The sequence below is a fragment of the Pungitius pungitius genome, chromosome 21, assembly GCF_949316345.1.
Source record: "Pungitius pungitius chromosome 21, fPunPun2.1, whole genome shotgun sequence".
In the NCBI taxonomy this organism is placed as follows: Eukaryota; Metazoa; Chordata; class Actinopteri; order Perciformes; family Gasterosteidae; genus Pungitius; species Pungitius pungitius.
This window is the reverse complement of record NC_084920.1, coordinates 13,791,185-13,817,172: the sequence shown is the minus strand read 5'-3', so window position 1 is coordinate 13,817,172 and position 25,988 is coordinate 13,791,185. Positions and strand designations below refer to the sequence as shown.

The following is a 25,988-nucleotide window of genomic DNA, read 5'->3' as shown; positions in this document are numbered from 1 at the left end:
GGCTCACTGAGCCTGTGACACCACTGCGCGTGAAACACAGTTCGCTCTGTTGTCTTTTAACTTGTCAAGCAGAAGTAGAGACGCTTGCAGAGAAAACAAAAAGCCCTTTGTCTTCCAAAAAGACGGGATAACTATCCACGATGCCCCCCCCCCCCCCCCCCCCCGCCTCCCACTCCAGCTTGTCATCTGCTTCCTCCTCTCATGACAGTGACCCAAGAGGGAGAGAAACCAAACTTCTGTGAACACGCTTTTTTTTTGTTCCCCCCTGCTGGGCCCAGCTGCAAGGTCGAAAATTCAGAAATGAAAAAGGAATGGCTTCTGTTGCACAGGGGTTTGAGAAATGATCTGGGCGGGGGGGGGGGGGGGGGGGGGGGGCTGAAACACATTTCCATGCAGTCTACTTTCTGGCCTAGAACTGGTGATTCAGCCAATGAGGAACTTATGCTCGGCCGACATCGTTTAGCCGCGTTTAACGTCACATTCGCACCGAATTATCGTCCTCGCACTTGACTCGTCCCCTTGGAGGCCCCCCCCCCCCCATCAGCGCAGGAACGTGACCACTGAATGAACACGACGGGATTCTAATTCATCAGCCTCGTCGCCCCCCCCCTCACTACGAGCCTGCCTGTGCTCCCATAATGCTCCCTACCCGCTTGCTGAGTGCGTCCCCTCGTCGGCGGGCTGCGGGGTCCGTCCCCCGCCGCGTTGAAGGGGGCCACGCTGATCATGTAGGTGGTGTAGCCGGTCAGATTCTTCAGCTTCACCCCTCCCTCCGGCATGAACAGAGTCCGCAGCCGCTCCGTCTCGTTCTTGCGCTGGAATTCCCAAAAGTAGACCTGCGCGGACGGAGTGAGAGCCGTGAGTGATTATTGATGCGCGGCGGACGGACGCCCGTCAGGGAATACGGACACATCTGCTTCCACGAGACTCGCTCTCGTCTCAAACTCCCCGAAGGGGAGAGCGGTTTCATTTGATGTTTTCTTGAGCAACAGACTGAAGCTCTCATCGAAAGGCCCTGTGGAAATTGGTGAGAGTTTGTAAATCTGAAAAAAAGATGGGCTTTTTTTATGGTGATTAACATTAAATCGGTGTTGTCTCTCGCGAACCACAGCAAACATTTGAATATTTAGCCCAAAGATAACGACCCGAAGACAACGCTGTTGCCTCGCGGCCCACAGAAAGCGGGGGGGGGGGGGAAACAGACGGGAGTGTGAATCTGACCCCGCCGTGTTGGATTTAACTCATTCGGATGCAGATCGAAGCCTCCTGTGGGAATAGAGCAAGGCGGGCGGGGGGGGAACCTGGGTGCATGGCGACTGCGTTTCCGATGGCTATGAATTAAAATTAAGTTATTACCATTTGTCATTTCTGGATTCAATTTTTGAATATATTTTGATGTTTTGAGCATTTTTTCTACAATTCCCCCAAATATCTGGAAATAATAATAAAGTGTGAATCTGACCTTGTAGCCCTGGATGTCCCCATTCTGTGCATCCACAGGCGGGGGCCCCCATGTCACGTCCAGCTGGGTTGCTGTTGCGGACTGAATGGCCACATTCTGGGGGGGGGCTGTAGGCACTGTTGAAGGCCATAAAAAACAATTAAGACAAGGACAATATATCCGTACTATTAATTTGTTAATGGCATTGGTCGTTTACTCAGTGTGTCGACGGGCATCACAGTAAACCACAACTACTACTAACTTGGCGGTGGTAAAACAATGACAGGAAGCGTACATACCTGCTTCTCCCACAAACACCTCCTGGGGGGGACTGGTGGGCCCCTCGCCCACAGCGTTGTACACACTCATGCGTATCTCATAGCGCTTGTGTTTGCTGAGCTCTGCAGTAGAAGCAAACAAGCAGGCCGATCAACTTAGATTATTTAGATTAGTTTGGCCGCAACTCGTAAATCTTGATCTTCAGCACTTTAATCTCCATTTGCTCCTAATTTTGAAGCCCCCCCCCAACAAAAAAAACACTTCCGCCACCCCCCGCATCCATCCATCACCCCCACCTGCGCCCGCGTCAAACGGCTGGTCTTAGTCAGGAATGCAACACAAAGGGGACAAATGTCTCACGGGAGTGCTACTCGAGGGGGGGGGGGGGAAGTGTCCCGGAGAAATATGTTGCCATCTGCTTTTCGAAATGCTCGTCGGACGCCATGTGAATACAAGCAGCCAAAAAGCAGCTCTTTAGCTCCACACTTGGTTTTGAAAAATCTCATTAATTCGGGGGAGGGGGGGGGGGGTGTTGATCGTTGATCAACGTGATTGATTATAACGCCAGCGTGTGTTCATCTGAGATAAGAGAGACGACTTACTGTCCAGCTCGTGCTGCGTCAGAGTCGAGTCGCTCAGGTTCTGGACGCTGTAGGGGGCTGCGGCGGGAAAAAGGAAGGAGGGAAAAGGCGTTAGATGGAGGTCACACTGCGAGAGGAGAGATGAATTAGTGTCCAGAGTCAATTTGTTCAGAAGCGCTTCACTGCTGTCGCGAAAAAAAAGAAAAAAAAAATCCCCCCAATCACAGTGATCATACCTCTGACAGAGCGCCGGGATAACTCGAGTGCAAAATTACAGGCTCAAGTTCCACAGCGCAGCAGAAACAGAGCAGCGCCCCAGTAGGCCTAATGACATTTTGCAGCGGAGAGCCAGTGATCACAAGATGAAATGTTTATGCTGTGAAGTGTCTAAACCAGAGCTGGGAGAGCTCGGAGAGACGGAATGGGCCCCCCCCCCCCCCCCCCTGAATAACGGTGTCACAGAGACCTAATCGACCGCGAAGGAATCTGGTGAGAAAGTGTTCCCGAAGTTAAGAGGATAAATTATACTTATATGCCGCTAGACACGCTGACTGCTGAATTGATGCTGGTGTGCATGTATTATAGCGTGCCGTACACATACCGACAGTTTGAAATGAAAATGTACTGCGTGTGTGCGTGTGTAACAGAAGCGGGTTTGCAGAACCTCACCAGCGAGCTCCCCCCAGGTGGACATGCTGTGGATGGGGTGATGGGAGTAACTGCGCAGACGGTCGTACACCAGCTCACGGTATCGAATCCGAAAGCCCAACAGGATTCCATTTATCTTCTCCTCGGAGGGGTGCTGCAAGGCGAAGGATGGAGGGTTAAAGTCTCATGTAGTACATCGCCGCTGAACCCGAGCCCCAGAGAGAACTTTGATTGCCCGCATGTGACCCAGTTTTAAATGTCCCCATGTGAAGATACTCTCACCTTAACAGACATTTAACATGTTTGTTTCTTCATCGTAACTTTCACTTTATCAGGTTGGGTTTTGTCTCCAATGCTGTGCATGTCCATAACATGCTGTGGCTTTTCCAACTCTAATTCCTCTATGTTGGTGTCCCTTTAGCACAATGAGTGGAAAGTCATCAAATTAAACATTAAAATGCTACTGTCAAAAAAGGGAAGATATATTTTTTTTGATTTAATTGAGACAGATTTGAATAAAAGTGTGCAGCGTACACTTGACAAAGTGCAGATGTTCCTCTATTCGGTTGCCAATTTTGAAAAGTCAGCGCGTTTCTCGTTGAACACGATGTCCCGGCGGTCTGACGCGGATGAGCTGAGCCGAGGGTACTGAAAGCAGTCGAGCCTGAACAATGCAATGGAAATCAAGCATTGTTTTAACCATCGTTAAAGAGACTCACAGTAATCTGCCCAGACTGAGCTCACCCACACATGAGTCACAGGGAGAAATCCCCCCCCCCCCCCCCCCCATGGTGGAACATGAGAGAGCAGGTCTACAAGGGGGAGAAGCAAACGACTACCTCTCTGTCCCTATAAACCAAAGTGTTCTCCATAAAAGTGAAATTGCGGCCTGGAGGCTCCTGTTGATTCAGGTGCGAGGTGTGCGAGTGTTTTTTTTTTCCGTCAGACCTGAAGTGTAGTGTCTACCCTGGAGTGGTCTCTCATCAGCAGACACCTCTGCCTTAGACTTTGGTGGATTTAGCAAACAGTGACGCGCGAGAAAGAAAAACAGTTCTTAGGGCCGTCTCCTCTTACCTGCCAGCGGATCAGCACCGACGTGGTTGTGTGCGGCGTGACAGAGAGGATTGTGGGTGCTTCGTCAGGCGCTGAGGCAAAAAGAAAGAAAAAAAAGAAGAAAAAAAAAAGGAAGATAAATGGGCTGAACTGACCGGAAAATGTGCACGATTCAGAGTGGTGAATCTATCCAGGTGCAGCGGCATTCATGGAGCGTAACCGCACAATAGCTGCAACACAACAAGGGCTGACGGATGAGTCAAAAATAGCCGTTTGGAAGGCGCACATTTATGTGGTCAAAGCACCGCTGAGGAAATTTGGCTGGGCTCCAATGCCGTCCTCTTGTCGCCTGGTAACTACAGATGTATCTGAATCACCACAATGGGCAAATTCATTAAATTGAACCCCTTTTATAGTGTGCAGTGTTAAAATTGTGTCTATAAATATCTACATAAAGTACTTGCGCACATGGTTTAATGCGAAAGGTTTCCGTATGAAGCCTTAAAAAAATCGTTTTATTTGACATTCTGGGCGCTCGCTGGCTGTTTGGTTGCGGGTCTATTTACACCTTGGCCGTCTTGTTGACACTGTGAAGTTGCCAGGCAACCAATGGAGAATCATTTCACCGGCCAATAAAAAAAAAAGTCCCGCTCCGTCGGATCGGACTCATCACGTGAGGCACATAGAGTTTAGACTGTTTTTTTTGCCTTCTTTACGCCGGACTGTGACTGCCACACAGAGTGGGATCAATCTTCAAATCTGAGTGTTGGCGGGTGAGCGAGTAAAACGCGCCTCACACCGAACGCTCAACCGCCCTATGGCGAATCTACCCGTCAGGCGTTTACCGGCCCGGTCTGGCGATGCCACTCTTACCGTCCTGCAGGGTGGTGATGGCTTCGCTTTCCTCGCTGTACTCACTGTCCCCGATGTCGTTGGTGGCTTTCACTCTGAACTGGTAGGACGTGAAGGGCTTCAGCCTAGGGATCGGAAAGGAGGCGCACGAAAGCACATCAGTCCTGATGAAAAACTACCGTCCTGGAATCGCAAACCCTTTAAGCCGCAGATATCAAAAGAGAAAAATCAATCCGCCACTGTGGGAGCTGCACATTTTTTTTATCGAGGAAGAAACAATCTCAAACAAACCCGAGACCTCGTTGCCGATGACGGCGCACGCCGAATTCCTAATGCTGTGTTTGACAATTCAATCGTTAATGTTTTAAACCCCACTGGGATGTTGTTGATCTGCCAACTTTGTGACTGCGAAGAGGCACTGTTGCTGTATTTATTATCCTGCACATTAAAAACAAAACATTTGCAGATACAAAGGGGATAAATTGTCCTGAATACAAAAAAAATGGAGACCTTCCAAAAAAGCACTCTACCTTGACACAACGTAGGAGGTGGCCTCGTGGTGGACGGAGGCCGAGTGGACCGTCCAGTTGTTCTCAGGAAGCTCTCTGAGCTGCACCGTGTAATAGCGCACGGGGGACAGGCCGTCGCTGCCGGGCTCCCACGACAGCAGCACCTCGCGGGCCCCGACATCCTTCTGAGGAACCACGGGACGGCTGGTGGGCTGGGGACGAGCTAGAGAGGGGGGGGGGGGGGGGGATGAAATGGAAGGGACGGATGGAGAAGGGGGAAAAAAGTACAACGTAAACACAGGTTTTGCTTTCTCGCAATTTGCGTTTGTTGCACAAATAAAGGCGAGAAAAAAAAAAGAAAAAAAGGGTGATTCTGATGAATGAAAAGCAGCCGAGAAATGAAAGCTGCAGAGTAAACAATTCTCTGCATGCCTTGAGGGAAGCAGATGGACTGATTTGTTCTCACAACTGCATCAGAGCGCTTCCGATAAACACCCAGAGGGGACAAAGACGCCTTTGGAAAACACATCTGCTGACTGGACTGTTAACCGGGAGGAAGGAGGCTGAGTGCGCCTCCCTGCAACTTCTGTCGTTACCGAGATCACAACATGCCGCTCTCGGAATTACGCAGACAACTGTCGGCCGTGTTTGCTGCTGCTTTGTCACCATCGTCACCACTTCAAAATACCGCTTCAACTCAGAGTCAACCCTCAGAGTCAGCCCCCTTTTTTTTTTTGTTGCAGCGCGTGTGTGTGTGTGTGTGTGTACCTCTTTTCTCGGTGGTGACCACCAGGGCCTCGGCGGCCTCCCCCCAGCCCTTCCTGGTCTGCGCCTTGATGCGGAACGCGTAGACGGACTCCGGCCTCAGGCCGCTCACCGTGTACTGCCGGGCGCTGGGGATCAACACGTCCACCGTGGGCGTGTTGCCCGTGGAGGAGTTGAGGTGGTATGTGATCTGGTAGGCTGGTAGGGAGACATCGGGGGGGGGGACACACACACACACACACACAAAACTTTCTCATTGAAGGGGACGAAAGAAGCTCAACGGTCGTACACAAACAATCCCGTTAAGCATCTGCTTAAGCGCCTGCTGCTGTGTGGTGTGTGATATACTGTGTAGAGTTTTACAAGAAATAATATGACAGATGTTTAATGACTCAAACGCTCACGAGGAAATCCCCCCCGGAGGCTTACAAGTAAAACCCAACCAGCTCCACAGCTGGAGAAACGTTGACAAAGGCACGTTGAGAATCATCTCTTTTACAAAAGAGATATCTCTTTTATTCTTTTATTTTCCGTTTTACTAACATTCATGATGAAGACATTTCTAGACTATAATATAAACTTCTTCGATATGTAAATACCAAGATGAAAAAAAAATATATATATATATACAAATTTTCCAGCCGAACTGAAATTTTCTTTTGAACATGTAGATTTGTTGTTGATGGTTAACTCACTTGTGAATACGTCATGCCTGAAGAAATGAGAATTTCACATGTTACTAACCGAGTATAATGCCATTGGGCTGCGAGGGGGACTGCCAAATGAGCCGCACCGAGGTGATCCGTACTTCCGGGAACAGGATCCCCACCGGTGGTCCTGGAACTGGGGCGAAAACAACAGACGTAATACATTATTCCCATTCGGGGGGGGAACACGAATTTCATATCATTTCGAAGGCAAAAGTTCCGTTCACGTTTAACTATAATGCAAGAATACGAGTCAACGCTCGGGGCAACCCGCATCCCTCGGTTCCCCACCATCATCCAGAGTCCTCTCCAGGATGGGCGGGGAGCTGGTCCGCCCATCTCCGACGCGGGTGAAGGCCAGGACCTGGATCTCGTAGAGCACATATTTCCCCAGGCCGGTGAGCTGGACGCTGTGCGTGGCGTTGCCGTCCACCGTCCAGAAGTCAACCGGGCTGTCTGAGTCCTTCTCTTTGTACACCACCTGATCCGTTGGGAGATAAAAGAGAAGCTGGAGAAAAAAAAACGGGCCTGCATACGGTCGACCTGCTGCCGTGCACGCAGCTTGAAATGAAAACAATTAGAGGTGTTCCACCTGCTCAGTGTAAAAATAGTGTACAAATAAAAAGCACAAACAGACCTTGTAGCCCAGAATGAGGCCATTTCTGTCTGGCTCAGGGACTTCAAACCAGCGCACCAGAATACTGCTGGAGGTGGTGGCAAAGGCCGACACGTTGGTGGGTCCACAGGAGGGGACTGCAAAACAGAAGACATTAGCAGTCCACTGTTAAGCCATTCATTCAGAGGAACCCCTTCGTTTGGCTCTGCGTGTGGATGTAGGAGTGATCTGCCATGGCTGTAGCGTGCTTGCGATTGGGTTTGCACAAAAAAAGCCTCTGATGTCTAGGTAAACCCTTCAGGGCCGGCTAGGAGAAGAAAAGAAGAAAAAAAAAGAGACTCAAGAATAGGCCTTTTTCTCTCCCTTGGCGCTTGTCCCAGGACATAACGCACTGACTCCTAAGAATTGACTGGGGTGAGTGGAAAAAAAAATAGGCCCTGGAATTCCACATTTGAGTCCATGTGTTCTCAATTTCCTCAGACTCCTGCACTCATTCCAGGACACAATGTCTGGTGAGAAATCTGAAGGCTCAAGCGGGGATGTGCTTTTGCATGAATACTGACCGGCTGCTAGAAAGACTTGTACGGCGTATTGTTACATTTATATATCTAATAATGTACATTGTCCATATTTGTGGACAGTAATCAGGATGCTTTGAGGAATGTGTTGTTGTGGTCTTTGTTTTTGCTGCATAATTACTCCTCATTTGTTGGTTCTGTTGGGAAGGACTTGACGCAAAAGCGCTTTTGAGTAATTAAGCCAGCGACGCTCTGTTGCTCTGCTTTGTAATGCAAATGATGCAGCGCTCTGGCATCACAGAACCATCCCCATACGTCAGGGGGACCCGTTGGGTTTTTCCCTCAGGGGGGGACGGCTGAGGCCGCCGGACTCACCGGACTCCCTCGTCCTGCCTCTGATGGGCTGACTCCAGGGCCCCGTCCCGATGCCGTTGACGGCCTGGACCCTGACCTCGTACTCGGTCCACTCCTCCAGGTCCTCGATGGTGAACTCCCTCTCCAGGCGGTCGGCGATGACGTGGGTCAGCCCCCGGCCCAGCGAGCCCGCGCGCGAGTACTGAACCCTGTAGCCCACCTGCTCCGCGTTGCCGTTGTACTCCCACTCGGGCAGAGGCTGGAGGGGTGGATGGGAAGAGAAAAAAAGTGGGTCAGTGCAAAGCCGGAATCTCTTCGTTCATCCATTTTTGATTGAATTTCCTTCACTTATGGCTGCAATATTATGCACTATTTTTGGTTTAACGTGTTCATGCTCGTCTCCTCTCCATCAGCTACAAGCTTCAGTCCATTTAAGAGGAAACTCCAACACACATTGAACAGATTGAAGATCTGAACCAGAGATTTACCAAAACCTGGCACCTATTAATAAACTTTGTCACTACACTGGCTGATGCATAAATTGATGCCGCTCTGTTGTTCTATGTGGGTTTTAGATGCTGTTGTGTTGCATGTTGCTTCTTGGTTGGTTTCTTTTCAATGTGTGTTATCTCTCCGTACATATTTGTACATTGAGGTGGCATCTTGTGTCAATATCAAGTCTGATAAACGAAAAGAGGTATAGCGACAAATAAAGCGTTAAAAAGGAAAATGATAAAAACAAGCCTGAGGTTGATTAGATTTAGATGTGAAACATCATGGAATGCAATCAATGAAGAAGGTGTGCACACACACCGAGCAGCTTCCTGCTTACCATCCATCGGAACCAGAGGCTGGTCTCGCTGGCCGTGCGTAGGGTGACGTTGGCGGGGGCCATGTCCGGTGGAGCCGGCAGGGTCTGGATCTTCCTCGAGGGCTGACTGGGAGGACTCGTGCCCACGATGTTCACCTGACGCATACGGAACCTGTTGTTTGGAGTTAAGCGCTGAAATTCAGACTTCCGCATGAGGGACGGTTTCATTTGAACCGAAATCACAGCTCAGAATCTGGCATCTCTGCCTCCTTGCTGCACTCGCAGTGAGCGCCGTCTTACGTGAGACTCATTGCATTTGAACGGAGATCAGAGCACTGAATATGTATGCGGTCTGAACACGAGCGCAGGGCTTATTTGTGTTACAGCCTGTGTATGCGGAAAAACAACAACAGTCTGATCCAAGGCGAGGAACGTTTAAATCTACTCCAATGGAAACTGGCAGCCTTGAATGTTGTAATGCAGAGAACTATAGCTGTTGTGTCTTTGGGGACCAAACTCGGAGTAACGTCGGTATTTAATGTGATCGTGGAAAAACAGGCCGGTTGCACCGAGAAATAAGATCATGCTGTAAAAATAATGTTTCAACACTATCCATAACAAGCCTATGTTCAAATCAAAGGAACGCAGGATGGGATAAGGCTCCTGGGATATGCTGAAATTAGCCTAGGTTACTTAAACATGCGTACACCTTATCTAATACTCTAATATAGTCAGCTTTAGCTGTAATAACGCATGTATGTATGTGTACGAAATTCTACTGGCAGGGGCTCAAAATCTGGCAGTGATTGGGGCTTATTTTCTACTTTGGTTCTAGCTATACATCAATCTCCTCTCAAATTGTACTTCATCTCATGCGTGTGATTGCAAAGGAGAGCTGGTGACAAATGAGACGTCCAGACGAAGTCTTGGCCTTTTCACTATGTTCTATCTTTAAACACATGAGTGGCCCCTGAAGGCTACCTGTAGAACGTGTACGGGTTGAGACCGGGCACCTCCAGGGAGCGAGCCTCGGGCTCGTTGGACACCTGGTGGACCATCACCCAGTCCTCAGTCTCTCCCACCACACCCACCTGGGACCGAGACACAACAGAGAGCATGACGAACACAGCAGACATGGCAGACCTCTCAGAAGAAGAAGTCAACGAGATCTGTCAAACGTCTTGAAAGGGTATATGCTTCACAAGAGGGGGGTGACTGGAAAAGCACTAAGGCACGATTAAGGAGTCTGGGTTAAGTCGGGTTCACCTGAGCCTCCATCTGCCAACGGGAGATGGAAGTCTTGCCGTCGTAGCCGGGTTTGAACTGCAGGGTGACGGAGCGGGGGCCGATGTTGGAGATTGCCACGTTGGTAGGGGGGCCCGGGAGCTCTACGGGGGGGGAGGCAGAGAGGTGAAGAGCCAAGTCAGAGGGACACACCGCCGACCCTGTCGTTGGCTTGTCTCGTGTGGCTGCCTCTCACACGGCCTGCTTGTGGTCTGCCTGGGAAAATCTGTCCACTTCAGCGCCCCCTTGTGGCTGTACAGATACTGCACGCAGATGCAGTTCTCTCCTTTTTCTCCCCCTTTCTTTCTACTAACTTCAGCTATAACAGTAAAAGGTATATTCAATTTGGTTGCACGCAGAACACAAGCGGAGACAACGCCGTGAATGTCAATTACGCCGCAGTTATCTGGAGATACGATTCAATCTGATACCTCACTGTTTACACTTGCGCTGAGTAAAGAATGAGAATGGATCATTCCCTGGAAATCCTCGAGGGGTGGGTAAGAAAATGGTAAATTCAAAGAGCAGTGTGAGGGCTTTTTAGTATTTAGGGATATCATGGTTTATTTGTTGTGTGTATGTTGAGAGTTCTTTATGTTTCCATTTTATTTTTATTTCTCTCGTGCTTCCCTCGAGAAAAATATTAAACCCACCATAAAAAAATGCCCGTAATAAAGTGTATGGCCAGTTGGAGGTATTTACCTCTGCTGTCTTCACAGCAGTCGGTATTTACCTCCAACCGAGTGTGGACATCGGCCTGCTATTGAAAACATATAATCATCCCCATGGGCGAGCTGAGCAATTTTTCCCCAAGATTGCTTTAACGAGGGTGTATTCAACCCTGATGAAACGCAGATTAGATGTGTCCTCAGAACATTATCGCTTCTAAGTCGTTTGCATGACTGATTATTGAGGTGGCATTCAGCTGAAATTGTTGTGACAGCGTTTGCAGCCACATAGGTGTTTTCTTTACTCGTATACAATGAGAGTAATTACCATTCTGGGGACTTTAACTGCTGCTCTGAAGCCTGCTTTCAGTATAACAGCCTGTCATTACCTAGGTTTCCCAGATGTAGAGGCTCTGAGGGCTGCTCTGCTGCTCGATGTCGGCATCGTATGTCTATTACACAGTTTTGGATGTATGAAATCATTAAACACTGTGATTGTCCCTAATTCCATTGTGGGAGCTATTATTTTCTGCAGATACGGGCATGAATAGAGTGGCTCGTTCCCAGCTGAGGGAAACAAGAGTTCAATTTCATTGTGTCTGGCGCCAGACCACAGAGAAAGTGTGTTTACCTAATTTAATGTGAAACAGTAAATATCCGACGAGGGAAGGTTTAATAAAGGCTTAAAGCTAATGAAAAATGAAGAGTGACTTTAAAATATTTACAGAAATCCTGCATTACAAACTGGCAGTGTGCGGTTGGAGGGAGGGAATTTGTTTAATGAAAGATGCTATTGAGTTGCATTGTGGGAAATTTAGGATCCAGTCTGAAGAGTTTTAAATAGAGAGGATGCATGCGTTTGGCAAGTAGTCAAACGTGTAAATCTGAATTGATGACTTTAGGATTAAACCCTGCACGATTTGCATCAAGAGGACATCGTGATAGATCTTTGTAACATTACACCCCCCACCCACCCTCCTCTTACTTCAGCTCTTACTGAAGACTTTTCTCCCTGCTCCAGTTTTCTTCTCAGCTTTTAGTAATTTGACTGATTTTGCAGGTAAAGAGATCCTCTCAAACATCTGAACGTATTTGCCGGGTCACCGACCTGGGGGGACGCCCGAGGAGATGGTGGAGGAGGACAACTGGCCCTGTCCTTTGGAGGTCATTCCCGCAACCTCGATGGTGTAGGTGGTGAGAGCGGTGAGCCCGGTGACCCTGTACTCTAAGGTGACGTTCGGCAGGTAGTGGGTGACTCTGGTGTTGGTTCGGTTGTACTCCTCCCAGGAAATGCGATAACCTGAGGAACAGCAGAGACGGGGTTTACAGTGACCGACGTGAGAATCCCCCTCGGGGGAACGTTCAATAGCAGTTTTACGACAATGGCAACTCTCGGCTCCCCCGTGCTGCGGGGCAGGCTAACAGAAACATTAAATTACCTTCATCAAAAAATTGGATATAGCAAATGAAATCAGCCCGTGATTATACCTCCCTGCACACACACACGCACACACACACACACACACACTTCCTCCACCCACTCCCATCCAAATGCACACGTTTACCCTCTCAAAGTTAATGCAATTTGCTCCTTGGCCAGCAGCTCTTTTCATGTGATTGCATAAGGCATTAGGCAGCACTTCTTGCCAAATCAATAATTTCACATGGCATGTCGGTGTTTGTCTCCTGGGAGTATGCAGCACATTAAAATGCTTTGAAAAAAAAGCACTTCACAATATTCTGCCAAATCTCAAGCTTTTTAAACTCTTTAATATTAATGTAACTGCTGGGCATTTGTTCTTTGCTCGAACATTAAAAGCATTATGTAAACGGGAAAAGAAGAGGCAGCTGCTCACTAGAAACATATTTAATTAGGACACCTAACTGGACAAGTGAGACAAAATCTTTTTCTTTCTACTTTAATCTAGTGTACAGTTGTGATTGATTTAAAGGGCAATGATTTTTCTTTTAAGCAACCCGCACATGATCCCTCCTTACTTCTATCATTAAAGGCCTGAGTTGTGTTTTAGGAAGCGAGAGCTGTTTTTGTGACAGCTTTTATTAGCAGAGCTTGGGGCACGAGACAATTTTCCGTTGTTTTATGAAAGAAGTTACATCATTTTTTTGGTTGTGTGTCTTAGAAGCTCATGCGGCCCAGGCATTAGCATGTGCTCGACCCAAATAAAGACCAAAAAAAGTATCTGTGTACCACCCCAAGAGCAACACATGAGGTGCTCACTGAAAGGAGGCCATTTTCAGCCTTCCTGGCCTTACTGCAGGTATATTTTGGGAGTTGAACGTGCCTGTGAGAACTCCATTCTTCTCGCCGGGCTCGCTCCAGCTGACTTTGAGGGAGGTGTCGAGGATCTCGGTGAAACTCAGGTGACCCACGGCACCGGGTGCTGGACAGGGACAAAAAAAGTATTGTGAGCAAAAACAAAAACACTCTATATTCAACAATGCTGCATGCTGATCGCCTTCCACGCTGCACATGGACACACTAGTGGCGGCGTTTGCATTTTAAATGTGTTTACGAATGGTGCGAATCAAGAACAAATCACAGAAAAACTGTCTGATGACAACGTGGGGAAAAATCTTTCCGAAGATTAACCAATTATCTCTAGGGACCGAGTCCCAATTATGATGATCCTGGCTGGATGCAGAATAAACTCAGTCATTAGCGCTTCTCTACAACTTGGTTCTGCATGAATAATAGATCTTGCCCGGAGGACGTGTTACTGCGCGTTGCGCCTCGCCACCGCCCGGCGGCGAGAAAGCCGCGGAAGAAAAGTCCCTCACTGTCCTCGTGCGTCCTCAGCGCCTTGGGGGGGCTGCGGGGGCCGTCGCCGGGCGTGGTGAAACACAGCACCGAGGTGTAATACTCGGTGAACTTCTTCAGCCCCGTCACATATCCCAAGTGGACGGTGTCCTGGAAGTTCGGTCGCACCGTCACCGTGGTGACCTCGTCGTCCCTGCCGGGCTCCCAGGCCAGCAGCTTTAAACGTAGCGGCGGAAAGAAGAATAAAAGGAAGAAAAAAAAAGAAGAATTGAGACAAAAGCTATTGATCCGTTTTAATTCTCACACATGTATTCCAACAAAACTAACAGACAAAAATGATGTCTTCCACCGGTGGTCCTGAGTGTGAGGAGCTAATTGGCGCCGATCGAGCAAAAAAAAAAAAAAACCACGAAGACGACTTGACTGGGAGGGAATGTCTCCATCCAGAAAGAGTCGAGGCTCAAGAGAGGCAGGAGAGCGTCCCATCCTACTAATGGGATCGGGATCGACTAATTAGGTTGCTTAGGTAATGAGACACCCCCCCCCCCCCCCCCCCCCAAAAGGCTGGTCTACTGGGTCTCTTTGCAGCAGCAGGGAAGTAAAGAGCTGGCGAGACGATATCAGTGGGTTGGATGCTCGACTGTCTGCCACTGGATGGCTTTTCACACTCTATCTGCCTTTTGCTGGGCTTTCTCGGGGAAGTCTTCCTTTTCTCTCACTGCCGCTTCGTTCCCTCCCCTCTGGGGAAGAGAATCTGGTGTTTCACATTCGCATTCGTACGGTGACCCCCCTTCCGCCCCCCGGGGGCCGAGCGAGGCCCGTGGAGCACCGTCGAGCGGGACGGAAATAAAAGAAACCAAATGACGTAATTGAGTCCCAACGGAGGCAATAAAAAGAACAAAAAAAAAAAAATAGAAATTCTCTGACTGAGGCTTTATGATTTCCCGTGGCTTACATTTGTTTCAATTCAGTGTACGCGAGAGGCAGAGAGATGGACTGTATTCAAAAGCCCATGACAAAATAATGAAGACATTCATCATCGCGCGCTCACAGCTCCACAATAAAACAAGAAAAACGACTGCAGAGATAAAGAGGATGACCTCCGACTGACAAATGCGAGGACAAAGTCCATCGTTCACAGTGGCACCAAATATCCTTTGCCCCCTGGCACCCCTCCCGACCCCCCCGCCCCTGCCTCTTGTTCAGCCCCGACAGTTCTGTCAATGGTCGTGATAGCTGCACCAACTGACCTTGTAGCCCTGGTTGATGCCGTTGATGAACTGAGGGTTGGGCGCCGTCCACGTGAAGCGGATGGTCGTCGAGTTGACCGACTCGGCCTGCACGTTGCCGGGGGCAATGGTGGGCACTGGGAGGGGCAAGTGGAGGGAAAGGAAAGAGGAGAAGAGGGGGCGGGGGGGGGGGAGAAGCGTGTAAAGGCGTGAGAACACACTCTGGTTGTGGACCGGACAGACACCGCCATCGCGGGCCTTCCTGATGACACCAACCCCCGAAACCAGGGACTCTGTGTGGATCCGTTTGTGAGACCGAGTTCGGGAGCTGTTCGACACCTTTGTGTCAATCGCAACGAATCGATGTTAATAGAGTTGAACATCAGGTCGGATTTATTTAAAAAAGACGCATTTAATAATCGAGAAAGAGAAAAAGAAAAAAAAGATGTTAAGCATATCACCTTTGGTGTTGGATCAATGGATGTTTCTCAAAATCAAGAAAGCTTCAACGGCTCAAGTCCACGGATGCTAAGTGAAATAATCCCGCCCGAGGACTCTTCCGATATCAAGCATTCTTTGACTTCCAGGCAGTACTTTGTTTCGGAGGATATTGAAGGTAGAATGCGAGCATCCCCCTTGCTGCCACAACACCCACAATCTGAAGCCCACGATGTATTACTTATGTCAGTTAACATTTTTATTTATTTATTTTTTTCTTGTTATTTCACTTTGGCAGTCTGCCAAAATCTGTCTGAATACATTTGAAACTTTCTTTGCTCAGCCACAGACTGGAGCTAACCCAGATACGTTGACATCAAGCACAATCGCGAAGGCGAACAACACGTTTTCATCTCTTTTTTTAAATGTATTTTTTAGATTCAACCACCGTTGGCGTTGAGTGTGCTTTAAAATGTAACATCTTTAATAGGGGTCAATTTAACTAATGTTTTGTATGTTTATAAATCATGAAGATACCATCTGCATGATCTTGTTTCAAGGAACGGAGAAATCAATATTCTTACTAGAATGTTGTTCTATTTGATGTTTTCTAAATAAGAGCCAGTCACGAAAAAAAAAAGAGCTCTCACCCCCCTGCAGCGTCCACTCGGTGACTTTGTGGCTGAAAGTGCCCAAGCCCGCCCCATTGTAGGCAGCCACCTCTATCTCATAGTTAGTCCAGATGATGAGGTCCTCCAGCAGAAGGTTAGTCACATCGGGACTGGAGATGTTCTTCGTCTGGTAGTCCACAGGCAGCCCAGTCAGACGGTACCTGACACACACACACACACACACGTTTTAAGTATTAACGTTGTTGATCACTAGGGGAAAAACACAGCTTTGTTGCTTTGCACGTTGAATGTGGACATTACGGCGCTTTGCTGCTGGAGAACAGTTCTCTGGGCTCCCTGCTAGGTGGAGACAAAGCACCAGAAAACCAGCAATTAAAAAATCACCGGCTGGGAAACACCCGCTGTTTTCGTTTGGATGTAATGAATAAACCGCCTGACAGAAAAGCAACGCTAAACACACGCTTACAGGGTTTACAGTCAGTTTGGCACACGGCTCACTCACAACGGTTTTCTGAAGTCAAAGTATTTTCTCTCACTCTGGTATATTTGTTAAATGCGCTGGTGTTGACTGACACACTGTACGGACTCGCCGGTTCAACCTATTGTGTCCGACAGGATTCCAACTCTTACCCTGTCATGAATATTTGGACTTAATCTACAAAGTAGAAATCCTAAATTCTCAATGTGACATTTTAAAAGCCAAAAACCATCAAAAACCATCCAACAGGGATCCCTACCGGATGGTGTAGCCCCTGAGTACGCCGTTCTGGTGGCTCTCCGGCGGAGGCTGCCACTGGATCATGATGGACTGGTTGGTTCGGCCGCTGGCGATTACATTTTGTGTAGGAGCACTGGGGGGCTCCTCTGGGAGAGAGACGCTGCAGGACACACACACACACACACACACGCACACAAAGCCATAAATCTACGAAACCAGAGAAAGGTTTAAAAGAACATTTTACCCTCTGGGAATCGTCAGGAGCACTGCTTCGGGTTTATGTTAAACTAAAAGCTTTGTAATAATGCAACAGTCTAAATGTAGCATATCAATGTAAAGCAAACATTAGCACTACGCTCAAAACCCTCTTTGCCTCCCTGCCCCCTCGACTCTTTCCTACCACCTTGCTGTCTTTGATAAAAAGCTCAGAGGAGTCCTTCTGTGCGGTTGCTGCCCAAAATAAAAAACATGCCCACATGGCCCCACTCCACAGGACAGGTGACGCCGTGGATTCACAACCCGCCTTTAACGGGTGCGATCGCTGGCGGGCGACTAAGTACCAAACGGCGTCACATGGCAGCACGGAGAGAGCCAGCAGCCGCGCAACACGCAGACGGAGCACCCCCCCCCCCCCCCCCCCCCGGCTCTCCTCTGGCAGGGGAGCTGGCGGCGCGACAGACTGGTGGAGGGCAGAAGGGAGGGAGGGAGGGAGGGAGGAGAAGCAGGAAAAGAGAGCTTGGGGTTGGCGTGAGGCCGTGGGAAGGCCGTAAACCTAATGCCTGCCTGAGACCTAAATCGGGGGTTTGCGAGAGCGCGCGGGTGTTTGTGCGTGTTTACATGCGACCCTCCCCCCCCCCCCCACCCCCGCGCATGTCTGCATCTCCTTGCCGACTCTAGACTGAAGGGATCAGTCAACCGGTTGTCTAGGAAACGGCTTTTCTGAGCACAATGCACTGTTTGAGTTCGGCGGGATCTTGTTTGAAGAATTCTCACTGCGTTTGTCAGTTGAAGGATGGTGGAGATGGAGGAGTTAATGTCACATAAAAATAATGAATACATGATGGATCAACAACTTGTCCTCATCAGAAAATTGATGAGGAAAGGGCAACTCTAGCCCAGGTAGGAGAACTATTCTGGTGTTGAAAGGTGTGGGGGTGTCCGTATCAAACTCACCGGTCAGTCTCCTTGCTGAACTGCCCCTTCCCCACATCATTGACGGCACAGAGGCGGAACTGATAGGAGCGCGCCGGGATCAGGCCGTTCACCGTCACCGCTACGGACTTGGGCTCGATATTGGCCAGCAGGATGGCCCAGGGGGCGTCTGGGACAGGGGAACATCGGGGGTTAGCGCCTTGTGTTCATTCGCCTCGTGTCTTTGTTCATGGCCTTGGTCGCCGTTCACCTTAACTGTCTCCAGAAAATGTCACATTGTGTCAGGAATGAGCCTATAACACCCATAGGCCATGTCACTGATATTCAGGAGGGATTTTCACTCTCACACCTGCAATCATTTTGTCACGCTAGGTCACAGTTAAAAAAAATTCGAATTCATTAAATAACTGAAACAAGTCACGCTGAAAAAGAAAGTGCAGATTTAAGCCTCGTGTTCAATCAAAAAGAAGGTGATATATTTTAAGTCCATATCTCGTTAATTCAAGTTGAATTCGTCCCTGCATGATACCTAATATCTAAAGCATGATAATCATATTCTAATATATACTTATAATATTCTGCATAAACGTTTGTTCCTTGTTGGAAAGTATTGAGCATACGAATCGACTCGATGAGACTGAACTGCGTGGGAGTTTCTGAACAGATGTTTTGATAGTAGACGGCCCCCGTATACTTCAAATCTTTAAAGAGCTTTTGGATTATTCATTGTAGGGTAGGCGTGACAATTTTTTATTCAAGAATTCAAGGTGAGCGATCCATATGGAAAGGATCTCAAAAAGGGGGTCTATTCATGTAAGTTGCTTGTTACGCGCAGAGCTGTAAACGAATGAGATCACGGACGTTCTCAACTCATTGATCGAGCTTTTTTTTCAAGTTGTGTGCCGTCTGGAGCCACATACCCCTCTAAAAAGAAAATCCCAACAAACAGCATTTGGCTGAAATCCTGATAGCAAGAGCCGAGCTCCGCCCCCAGGCCTAACCCATTACATAGAATAAATCGATCCCAAAGGATGCAATGCATCGATGAGTGGCTGGATTAATGCGCTACTTACTGTTCTCAGAAACCTCCAGCACGTAGCGAATGAGCGGACTGTTGCCATCAAAAGGCTTGGCCCAGGCCAGGTCGATGGCCCTTTTCTCCGATGCGCTCAGCACCGCCGTGGGGTTCTCTGGGGCATGGGGCAGCTGCCTGCAGGACACATCGGGGACAAATGCGATAACTGAAAGCAACCCCAGCCCCCTCCCCGACGTTACGGAGCGTCTTCCAAGAAAACGCACGGATCGCAAACCGCGAGCTGAATGTTCCACAACAGTCAAGGCGATGAAATGTGGCATGACAAGACGGCGAGGAAGACGGACACGCTGGCAAACAAAAGCAGATAGATATCACCTCACCGGAGGGAATGGATTGAAAGGCATGAAGAGACGGACGAGGGGGGGGGGGGGGGGGGGGGAAATGCACGGAAAAAAGACGTGGATAAATGAGGTCAGAGCTGGGGAACATTAATTCATTCAGATAAGCACAGGCAGATTGATAGATAAACCTCATAGCGATGGAGGAAAAAAAAAAAACGGGCAGTAACTCGGTCAAAAGGCATCCAGCGTGACAGAGAGTCACGATGTCTCGTGTCAGTTGACCCCGCGCTGGAAACCTCTGGAAAAGGACAGATTTGAGGAGACCAAAACAATGCGGAGGAGTTTGTGTGAGTCTCACTGGGGAGGGGAATATCGGGAGGGGCGGGGGGGGGGGGGGGGGGCCGGGGGGGGTGTCCCGTGTGGCTTAGAGGGTGTCGGGTGAGAATGAGGACAGGAGAGGCGAGTAGCAGTGGAGGAGGCCGTGTGAGTGTGTGCATCCGGCTGTGTGTGTGCACACACATTGTCTTGTCTTAAAAAATACATCCTGTAGCGTTTGCACTGGAGCCAAAGTGTGAGGAAAGAAAAAGAAAAAGAAAGAGGAAATAGAAACGGCAGGTGTAGCCGGCGAGGCGGCGGCGGCGGTTACCTGACGCGGAGGTGGGCGCTGCGGGAGTCGTTGCCGCCGACGGAGGTGACCCTGCAGGTGTACGTGCCGATGTCCCCCGACCAGGTCTGGGAGATGTGGAGGGTGCCGTCCGCCTCCAGCCGCATGCGGGGGACGGACTGGACGTTGACCGCCGAGCCCTCTTTTTCCCAGACATGCCTGCAATGCACAGTCGCTGACTTTAGGGGGCGTTTTTTTTTATTCCTAAAACCGCATCGGCTGATCGGTGTACATTACACCAGTCCAAATGACGCACCGCTCAAAGGTGGTGAGATTGACATTGTCCTTTCCTATTAGTAAGGACGCATTGAGCACTCACTGCCTCGGCTTTATCAATTGAAGACAATGGGAAGGCTATAAAATGTCAAAGAGGGGGCAAGCCTCATAATTGACAACACAAAGACAATTCAAACGCAGAAAGTAGTCCCTGGGAAATCCATATCCAAATTGATCTGAATCTGCGATTCACTCTTATTTTTAGACTTAAATGCACAAATACATCCATAAAAATAAGTGATAATAACTGATGTACACGAGCGCGTCAGCCTCAGATGGGTAGGGTTAACGCTTTTTGACAAACAAAGCAATGAACAAACTGGGGTTTTGCTTTTTTTTTTTTTTATTCCATAAATAACAAGCCAAACCCACAAAGCTCAAGAGAACATGTTATTAGTGATACATTTCATCCTTTTTCCCTCTCTGTCGCTTCAAACTCGGCCTCCGCGCGCCCTTCATAGCGGCTGTCTGCTGGATATCAAACGCCGGGTTCCCATTCATCACGAACCGCACAGCTCAAACGTGGGGGGGGGGGGGGGGGGGGGGTGGGGACAGGATGGTCTATTGATCGCCACAGATGTCGGCCGCAATCTCGGAGTTGGGTAAACGCCTCGTTTGATGGTCGCGTGTTTCTCGCTGCGGCGCGACTGTCCTCTAATGACACACGTGATGCACACCGGTACGTTTTTCACTTCCTTGGCTGTTTGCATTTCGTACGACCTGAACCCCTGGGGGGGGCTCTGTTTATTTGCTCGATCTTTTCATCGCAGCGAAATGCAAAGGAACCTGTTCAGCCGTCGATTCGTTGGCGGTAGCAGATGGATGAGCTAGACACGCCCCCCGCCCCCCCCCCCCCCCCCCCCCCGGATATCCTGCAAACAGTGCGTCTGCAAGGCTGCAGAACGGTGCTTTTAAAAGTGTTGTTGATGTGGGTTTTTCTTTGACCCAACAAAATAAGTCTCCCTGTCAAATTCAGAATCCTATTTAGGATTTGTCTGCTTGGTCAGCACAACCGGGGCTTGTTGGTCGAACCTTGCTCCGGGCTCCAGACTGTTTTTTGAGGTTGTTGCTCCTTCACTTTTAACCTCGTCCTTTTTAAACGGTTTATCTGTAAACCTGGTTGACTCCTTGAAAGGATAAAGACCCTCGCAGACCTAAATGTAACTCCCAAATCGAGTAATTTCATACAGATCATGAATAACGCGCATCCAAAAAGCAATAGAAAAAGGTGGATTTTTTTTTCTAAATACACTTTATAGTGCACAACAACCCTGAGGTTGCTACTTTCAACCTTAAACACCTTTCACAACAAAAGCCCAAGAATTGCATACTGCATAACTGTCTCCCAGAGGGAACAAAAGTCACTCACGTTGTCTTACAATGTCAATGTCTTTCAGCAGCTTAGAATAATGAACAATTTGCCTCGGACACTGTGGCATATCTGATATATTTGGCTTAATAATGAGTGTGAAACACTTTACCCTCATCTTCTGCATCTCCTTTAGAAAAGTACAATGTAATGTCATGTGGTAGACAGATTGAATGCGTCCGGGTTGGCGAAGGTGCTCTTACCTGACAGTTACACTGCGGTCGTGTGTGACTCCGCAGGTCATAATGGCTTTGGTTCCTTTGATAACACTCTGGTCCTGTGGGGGGGTGGTGATCCTGGTGCGAGCTGTGGAGACAAACAGAAGACACAGAGATGGAGAGAGAGAGAGAGAGAGAGCGAGAGAGAGAGGGGGGGGGGGGGTGAAGAAAGCAGGGAAGAGAGAAAAACACTTAGAAATTGTCCTTCCTGAGAAAAGCAATACCAAAAAAAAAAAAAAAAAACAGCAACGCGCCAAACAGATTTCAGAAAACTCATTTCAGTGGAAGTGACATGCTGCTGCTTTGTGTTTGGCTTTGTGATGGCTACAATATTGACTCCAAACAGAAGGGTCCTTTTTGTCCCTGAAACAATTGAACGCAAGTTTTGTTATCCTACAAAACACAACTCTTTACGGAAACCCCTGCTCTCAATAAAACTGAGCCACTGCCAGGGCTCCGGGGAGGATTCCCAACGCGCCACGAGAGCGCGTCCCAAAAGGGGCCCGGGTCCTTTCCACGCTCACCCCAAACCACGAGGTCGGCGGACGCCTCGTCGATGCCCCTGGAGTTGCTGGCCATGCAGGTGTAGGTCCCGGCGTCGGAGATGTGCGACGGCGAGATGAGCAGGCTGCCCGACTCCAGCAGGGTGAACCTGGGCAGCTGGACCGAGCCGCTGGCCAACACGCGCTCGCCTTGAGTGCACAAAGAGGGTGAGACCGGAGGAAGAGATGAACAGAACGCAAGGAGTGGGTAAAAAAAAAAAAACCCAACAAAAGCAGGGATTGAGGAAAAGAATAGAGAGAGGGGATTGTGAGTGAAAACAAGGTCTGTGTTTCCCCCCGATTGGCTACAGGGTGCAAACAGGGAATCCAATCAGGCTTTGATTTGTTAAGCCATGTGGTCCCTGGCGGAACAGAAAACAGCCACGTCCTAATCCCCTCCCTCCCCCCCCCCCAAGTGCGACGCAGACCTTTCTGCCAGGTGATAGCCGGTCTCGGTGCTCCGGAGGTCTCGCAGTGCAGGATGACTGACATGCCGTCGATCACCGTGCTGTCCGAGGGTCCGGCTGTGATGTTTGGGGCGATGCCTGAGGGGGGGGAGGCGCACACACACACACACACAGAGAGAATGAAGAGAGAGCTCAGTAGAAGCAGAGCTGTGAAGGTAAGAGGGTTAGAGAGGTGAGGGAATAAAGGTTTATGGCAAAACCCCTCTTCAAACGTATTTTTTCCGTAAGCGGCAGCCTGCTGCATCTCAGTGTTCAGCCCATGCTTTGTCCGACTAATCCGTTACGGATTGACAAACCATTCACCTTGGTGCCACACTGTCGGCCTAGTTTTTTTTTTGTTAGTGATGGCGGATATAGGAGGAGGAGGAGGAGGAGGAGGAAGGAAAATGATTGAGGGAGAAGAGTAGAAAAAGCAGGCAAAATGTAGATAACTGAAATCCCTTTTTGGTGACATGTAATAAATCAAAGCTTTTATAAAGGATGACAGAAAACCGTATCGCTCCAAAGTAGGAAGAGAGGGAGAGTGGGGAGTTTGTTCTAGGATGGAGGCAGCGTAGGACGCGAGGAGAAGTGGGCACGTGAAGGTGTTAAAGGGAAAGCGAGATGGCGAGATGAGATCTGGGGGGGAAGAGAGAGGGTGAGTCCGAGTGAGAACAACAGGGGAGGCAAGGGGGGAGTGAGTGCAAACAGAATATCGTGAATTCTTATCATATGGTCCAGCGTTTGGAGTCTTGCTCCACAGATGCACCGTGAGGGTAAAACGAGAGCCAATGCAAGCATTGGCGCATGCTTAAAATACATTCAGGGGATAAGAGTAAGCAAACATGGTATTAAGCTCCATTTCTAACTTTTAGTTGTTATAAGACTAAACTAAAATGCACGTTAGAGAATGCAAATACATTCATTTATTTCTGAAAAAACGAAATAATGCATGTAAGTGAGAGGTTGGACTTAAGTTTGAGACCGAGCAATAAACAACAAACCATTTAGTCAAAGCCAAACCCAGCAAATCTTTGCTTGATGTCTTTACTGATCCGGAGTCTTGTCCCATACATCACAATCACACTATTAACACTAATTCATCTTTACTTCCCACATAACATGAGTCCACATAACATGCAACAACGCACTAATGAGAGGTTTTTCTACAGTTTTACAGAAAAAGGGAACGACCCAGTTTTTCTTGCATTGATCGCCCAGTTGAACCGAGCATTGATCCGGTGTGTCGGCTCCTTGTGAGACGAGTCTTTTGATGACATACATCAGCCGGTTCAGGTACGTTACCCTGATGGGGTTGTTTATGTTGTTGTCTATCGCCGGTATGGTTCGGGCCGAAAACAGGAGATTCCCAGGTGTGCAATGCTGCACGGCGTGGTTATTTAAGGTATCGTTTTTATTTAAAAAATGTAAAAAAATAAGACGAGGGGGTCTTTACATTGCAGGCTAAACGCTTAGCATAGATTTTCTATATTCTGATTGTGTAATCTTCTGGGACGTAAGTTGCAGTTGAAGAATAAATTGTCCGGACTCAGAATTTCCTTTAAAGCACTAAATTACCGCTGCTCTTCTCCCGCCTTACAAGTTTCCAATGGCTTTCCATTTTTGTGAAAGCAATTACAAGAGAGTTCCTCTCTCTGAGCTTGACACAAGCCGTGTAATACTTTAACGCTACCCCCCCCCTTATTTTTTTTTTCAGGTCAATCCTGAATTTGAACGCACCACATCTATAATAACAGTAATTATCTGAGCACTTACTGGTCACCGCCAGGTACGTGTTGGTCTGAACTTCTCCCGCCACATTTCTTGCGAAGCACTGGAACATTCCGGTGTCACCGGGCAGGAGGCCGTTTACCTGCAAGCTGCCTCCCACCAGCACCCGGTACCTGGGCATCTTCACCGGGTTGATGGGCAGAGCATCTTTGTACCACACAATGTCTGGCTGGGGTACTCCTGCAGAGTGTGTATAAGGGGGTTGGGGGGGGGTTAGGGACAATGAGTCACGCTTCCTTTTTTTCGGTGCATTTTTCCGCATAAAAGTTCCATCAAAAAAATAATAATGTTTTTCACCTCGTGCCTGGCAGGGAATGTCCACCACCTTCTCCATCTCCGCCGTGATGTGCTTCTCCGGCTCCTTAATAAACTGCGGGGGCTCTGAGTGACACAGTAAAAGGGAAAAGCAGGATGACAAATTGAAAAAAATGAGAAGCGAGATCGCAAAGCAATCAACAAAGTGCCCCTGTGGTACCCCGTGAGATCATGAAATTACGGTGCCTGTAATTGAAAACACTAGGACGGTGCTGAGGACATTGTACCTTTACTTTAAAATCTATAGCCCGCGGGGGGGGAGGGGGGGGGGGGGCAAACTGCTGCTCATACAGCAGCTGAAAATAATGTTTTTAATTGCAGAAACCAGTAATTGATACACCATGGTGGTTTCAAATGTAGCATTCAAACTCACAGGGGAGAGGGGGGGAGGGGGGCTCTATCAAGGGAAAGGTTCACTGCACCTTGTCCTTTGAATCACATTGCCACCTTGAGAACATCAAAGTGTTTCGCTGGGATGGAATGAAAGTGATTCAAGCAATGCCATTAAACAGTTTCTTGAGGCCGACCATTAGCTTTCTCCCTTTAAAATCAATAATGACTTCCCCTCACTGCCTCATGACTTCACGGCTGCAGCCCTGCAACATTCATACAGTGAGACCGCTGATATTTATATCAGTTTTAGACCAGCTTTGTTGTTGGAACCTGCAAACCTCCGTGCTGCCTTTTCCTCCCACATGTTTGCCTGACGCTATATGTAGCTAAAAAGATTTTTTCCCTTCCCCCCTAATGCAAAAGCACATAAGGCAATTATGCACGATGACTAATCACATCACTTTCTCAGGGACGTGTGCTTAATAAAAGTATAAAATGATAGTGAGCTTCAAAGTTAGAAGCGCAGGGATTGAAAACATTAAGGAAATATTGAAAACATCAAAACACATGCCACACTAGAGGCAAAAGCCCACGTTTTAAAAGCACAAACATAACATGAGGGG

The 25,988-nt window shown here is 48.6% G+C and overlaps 2 protein-coding genes across 2 annotated transcripts in view; one reads left to right on the top strand and one right to left on the bottom strand.

Annotated features, from left to right (window-relative positions):
- rpl38 (ribosomal protein L38) overlaps window positions 1-25,988 on the top strand; it is a 420,537-nt gene that overhangs the window by 95,149 nt on the left and 299,400 nt on the right. The window lies entirely within an intron of this gene.
- Window positions 1-25,988, bottom strand: part of sdk2b (sidekick cell adhesion molecule 2b) — a 187,677-nt gene that overhangs the window by 4,802 nt on the left and 156,887 nt on the right. Inside the window, exons 8-37 of the mRNA XM_062560247.1 lie at window positions 25,015-25,098; window positions 24,703-24,897; window positions 22,909-23,025; window positions 22,463-22,630; window positions 21,924-22,026; window positions 20,058-20,234; window positions 19,108-19,244; window positions 18,056-18,203; window positions 16,902-17,042; window positions 16,183-16,364; window positions 15,116-15,231; window positions 13,886-14,081; window positions 13,390-13,488; window positions 12,195-12,386; window positions 10,401-10,522; window positions 10,116-10,225; window positions 9,156-9,306; window positions 8,345-8,582; window positions 7,473-7,588; window positions 7,127-7,316; window positions 6,873-6,971; window positions 6,132-6,326; window positions 5,385-5,586; window positions 4,876-4,979; window positions 4,024-4,094; window positions 2,971-3,103; window positions 2,323-2,379; window positions 1,741-1,842; window positions 1,463-1,578; window positions 650-836 (exon numbers count right to left, since the gene is read on the bottom strand). Of these exons, the coding sequence (XP_062416231.1) occupies window positions 650-836; window positions 1,463-1,578; window positions 1,741-1,842; window positions 2,323-2,379; window positions 2,971-3,103; window positions 4,024-4,094; window positions 4,876-4,979; window positions 5,385-5,586; window positions 6,132-6,326; window positions 6,873-6,971; window positions 7,127-7,316; window positions 7,473-7,588; window positions 8,345-8,582; window positions 9,156-9,306; window positions 10,116-10,225; window positions 10,401-10,522; window positions 12,195-12,386; window positions 13,390-13,488; window positions 13,886-14,081; window positions 15,116-15,231; window positions 16,183-16,364; window positions 16,902-17,042; window positions 18,056-18,203; window positions 19,108-19,244; window positions 20,058-20,234; window positions 21,924-22,026; window positions 22,463-22,630; window positions 22,909-23,025; window positions 24,703-24,897; window positions 25,015-25,098 (4,248 nt within the window). The remainder of the gene's footprint in view (window positions 1-649; window positions 837-1,462; window positions 1,579-1,740; window positions 1,843-2,322; window positions 2,380-2,970; window positions 3,104-4,023; window positions 4,095-4,875; window positions 4,980-5,384; window positions 5,587-6,131; window positions 6,327-6,872; window positions 6,972-7,126; window positions 7,317-7,472; window positions 7,589-8,344; window positions 8,583-9,155; window positions 9,307-10,115; window positions 10,226-10,400; window positions 10,523-12,194; window positions 12,387-13,389; window positions 13,489-13,885; window positions 14,082-15,115; window positions 15,232-16,182; window positions 16,365-16,901; window positions 17,043-18,055; window positions 18,204-19,107; window positions 19,245-20,057; window positions 20,235-21,923; window positions 22,027-22,462; window positions 22,631-22,908; window positions 23,026-24,702; window positions 24,898-25,014; window positions 25,099-25,988) is intronic.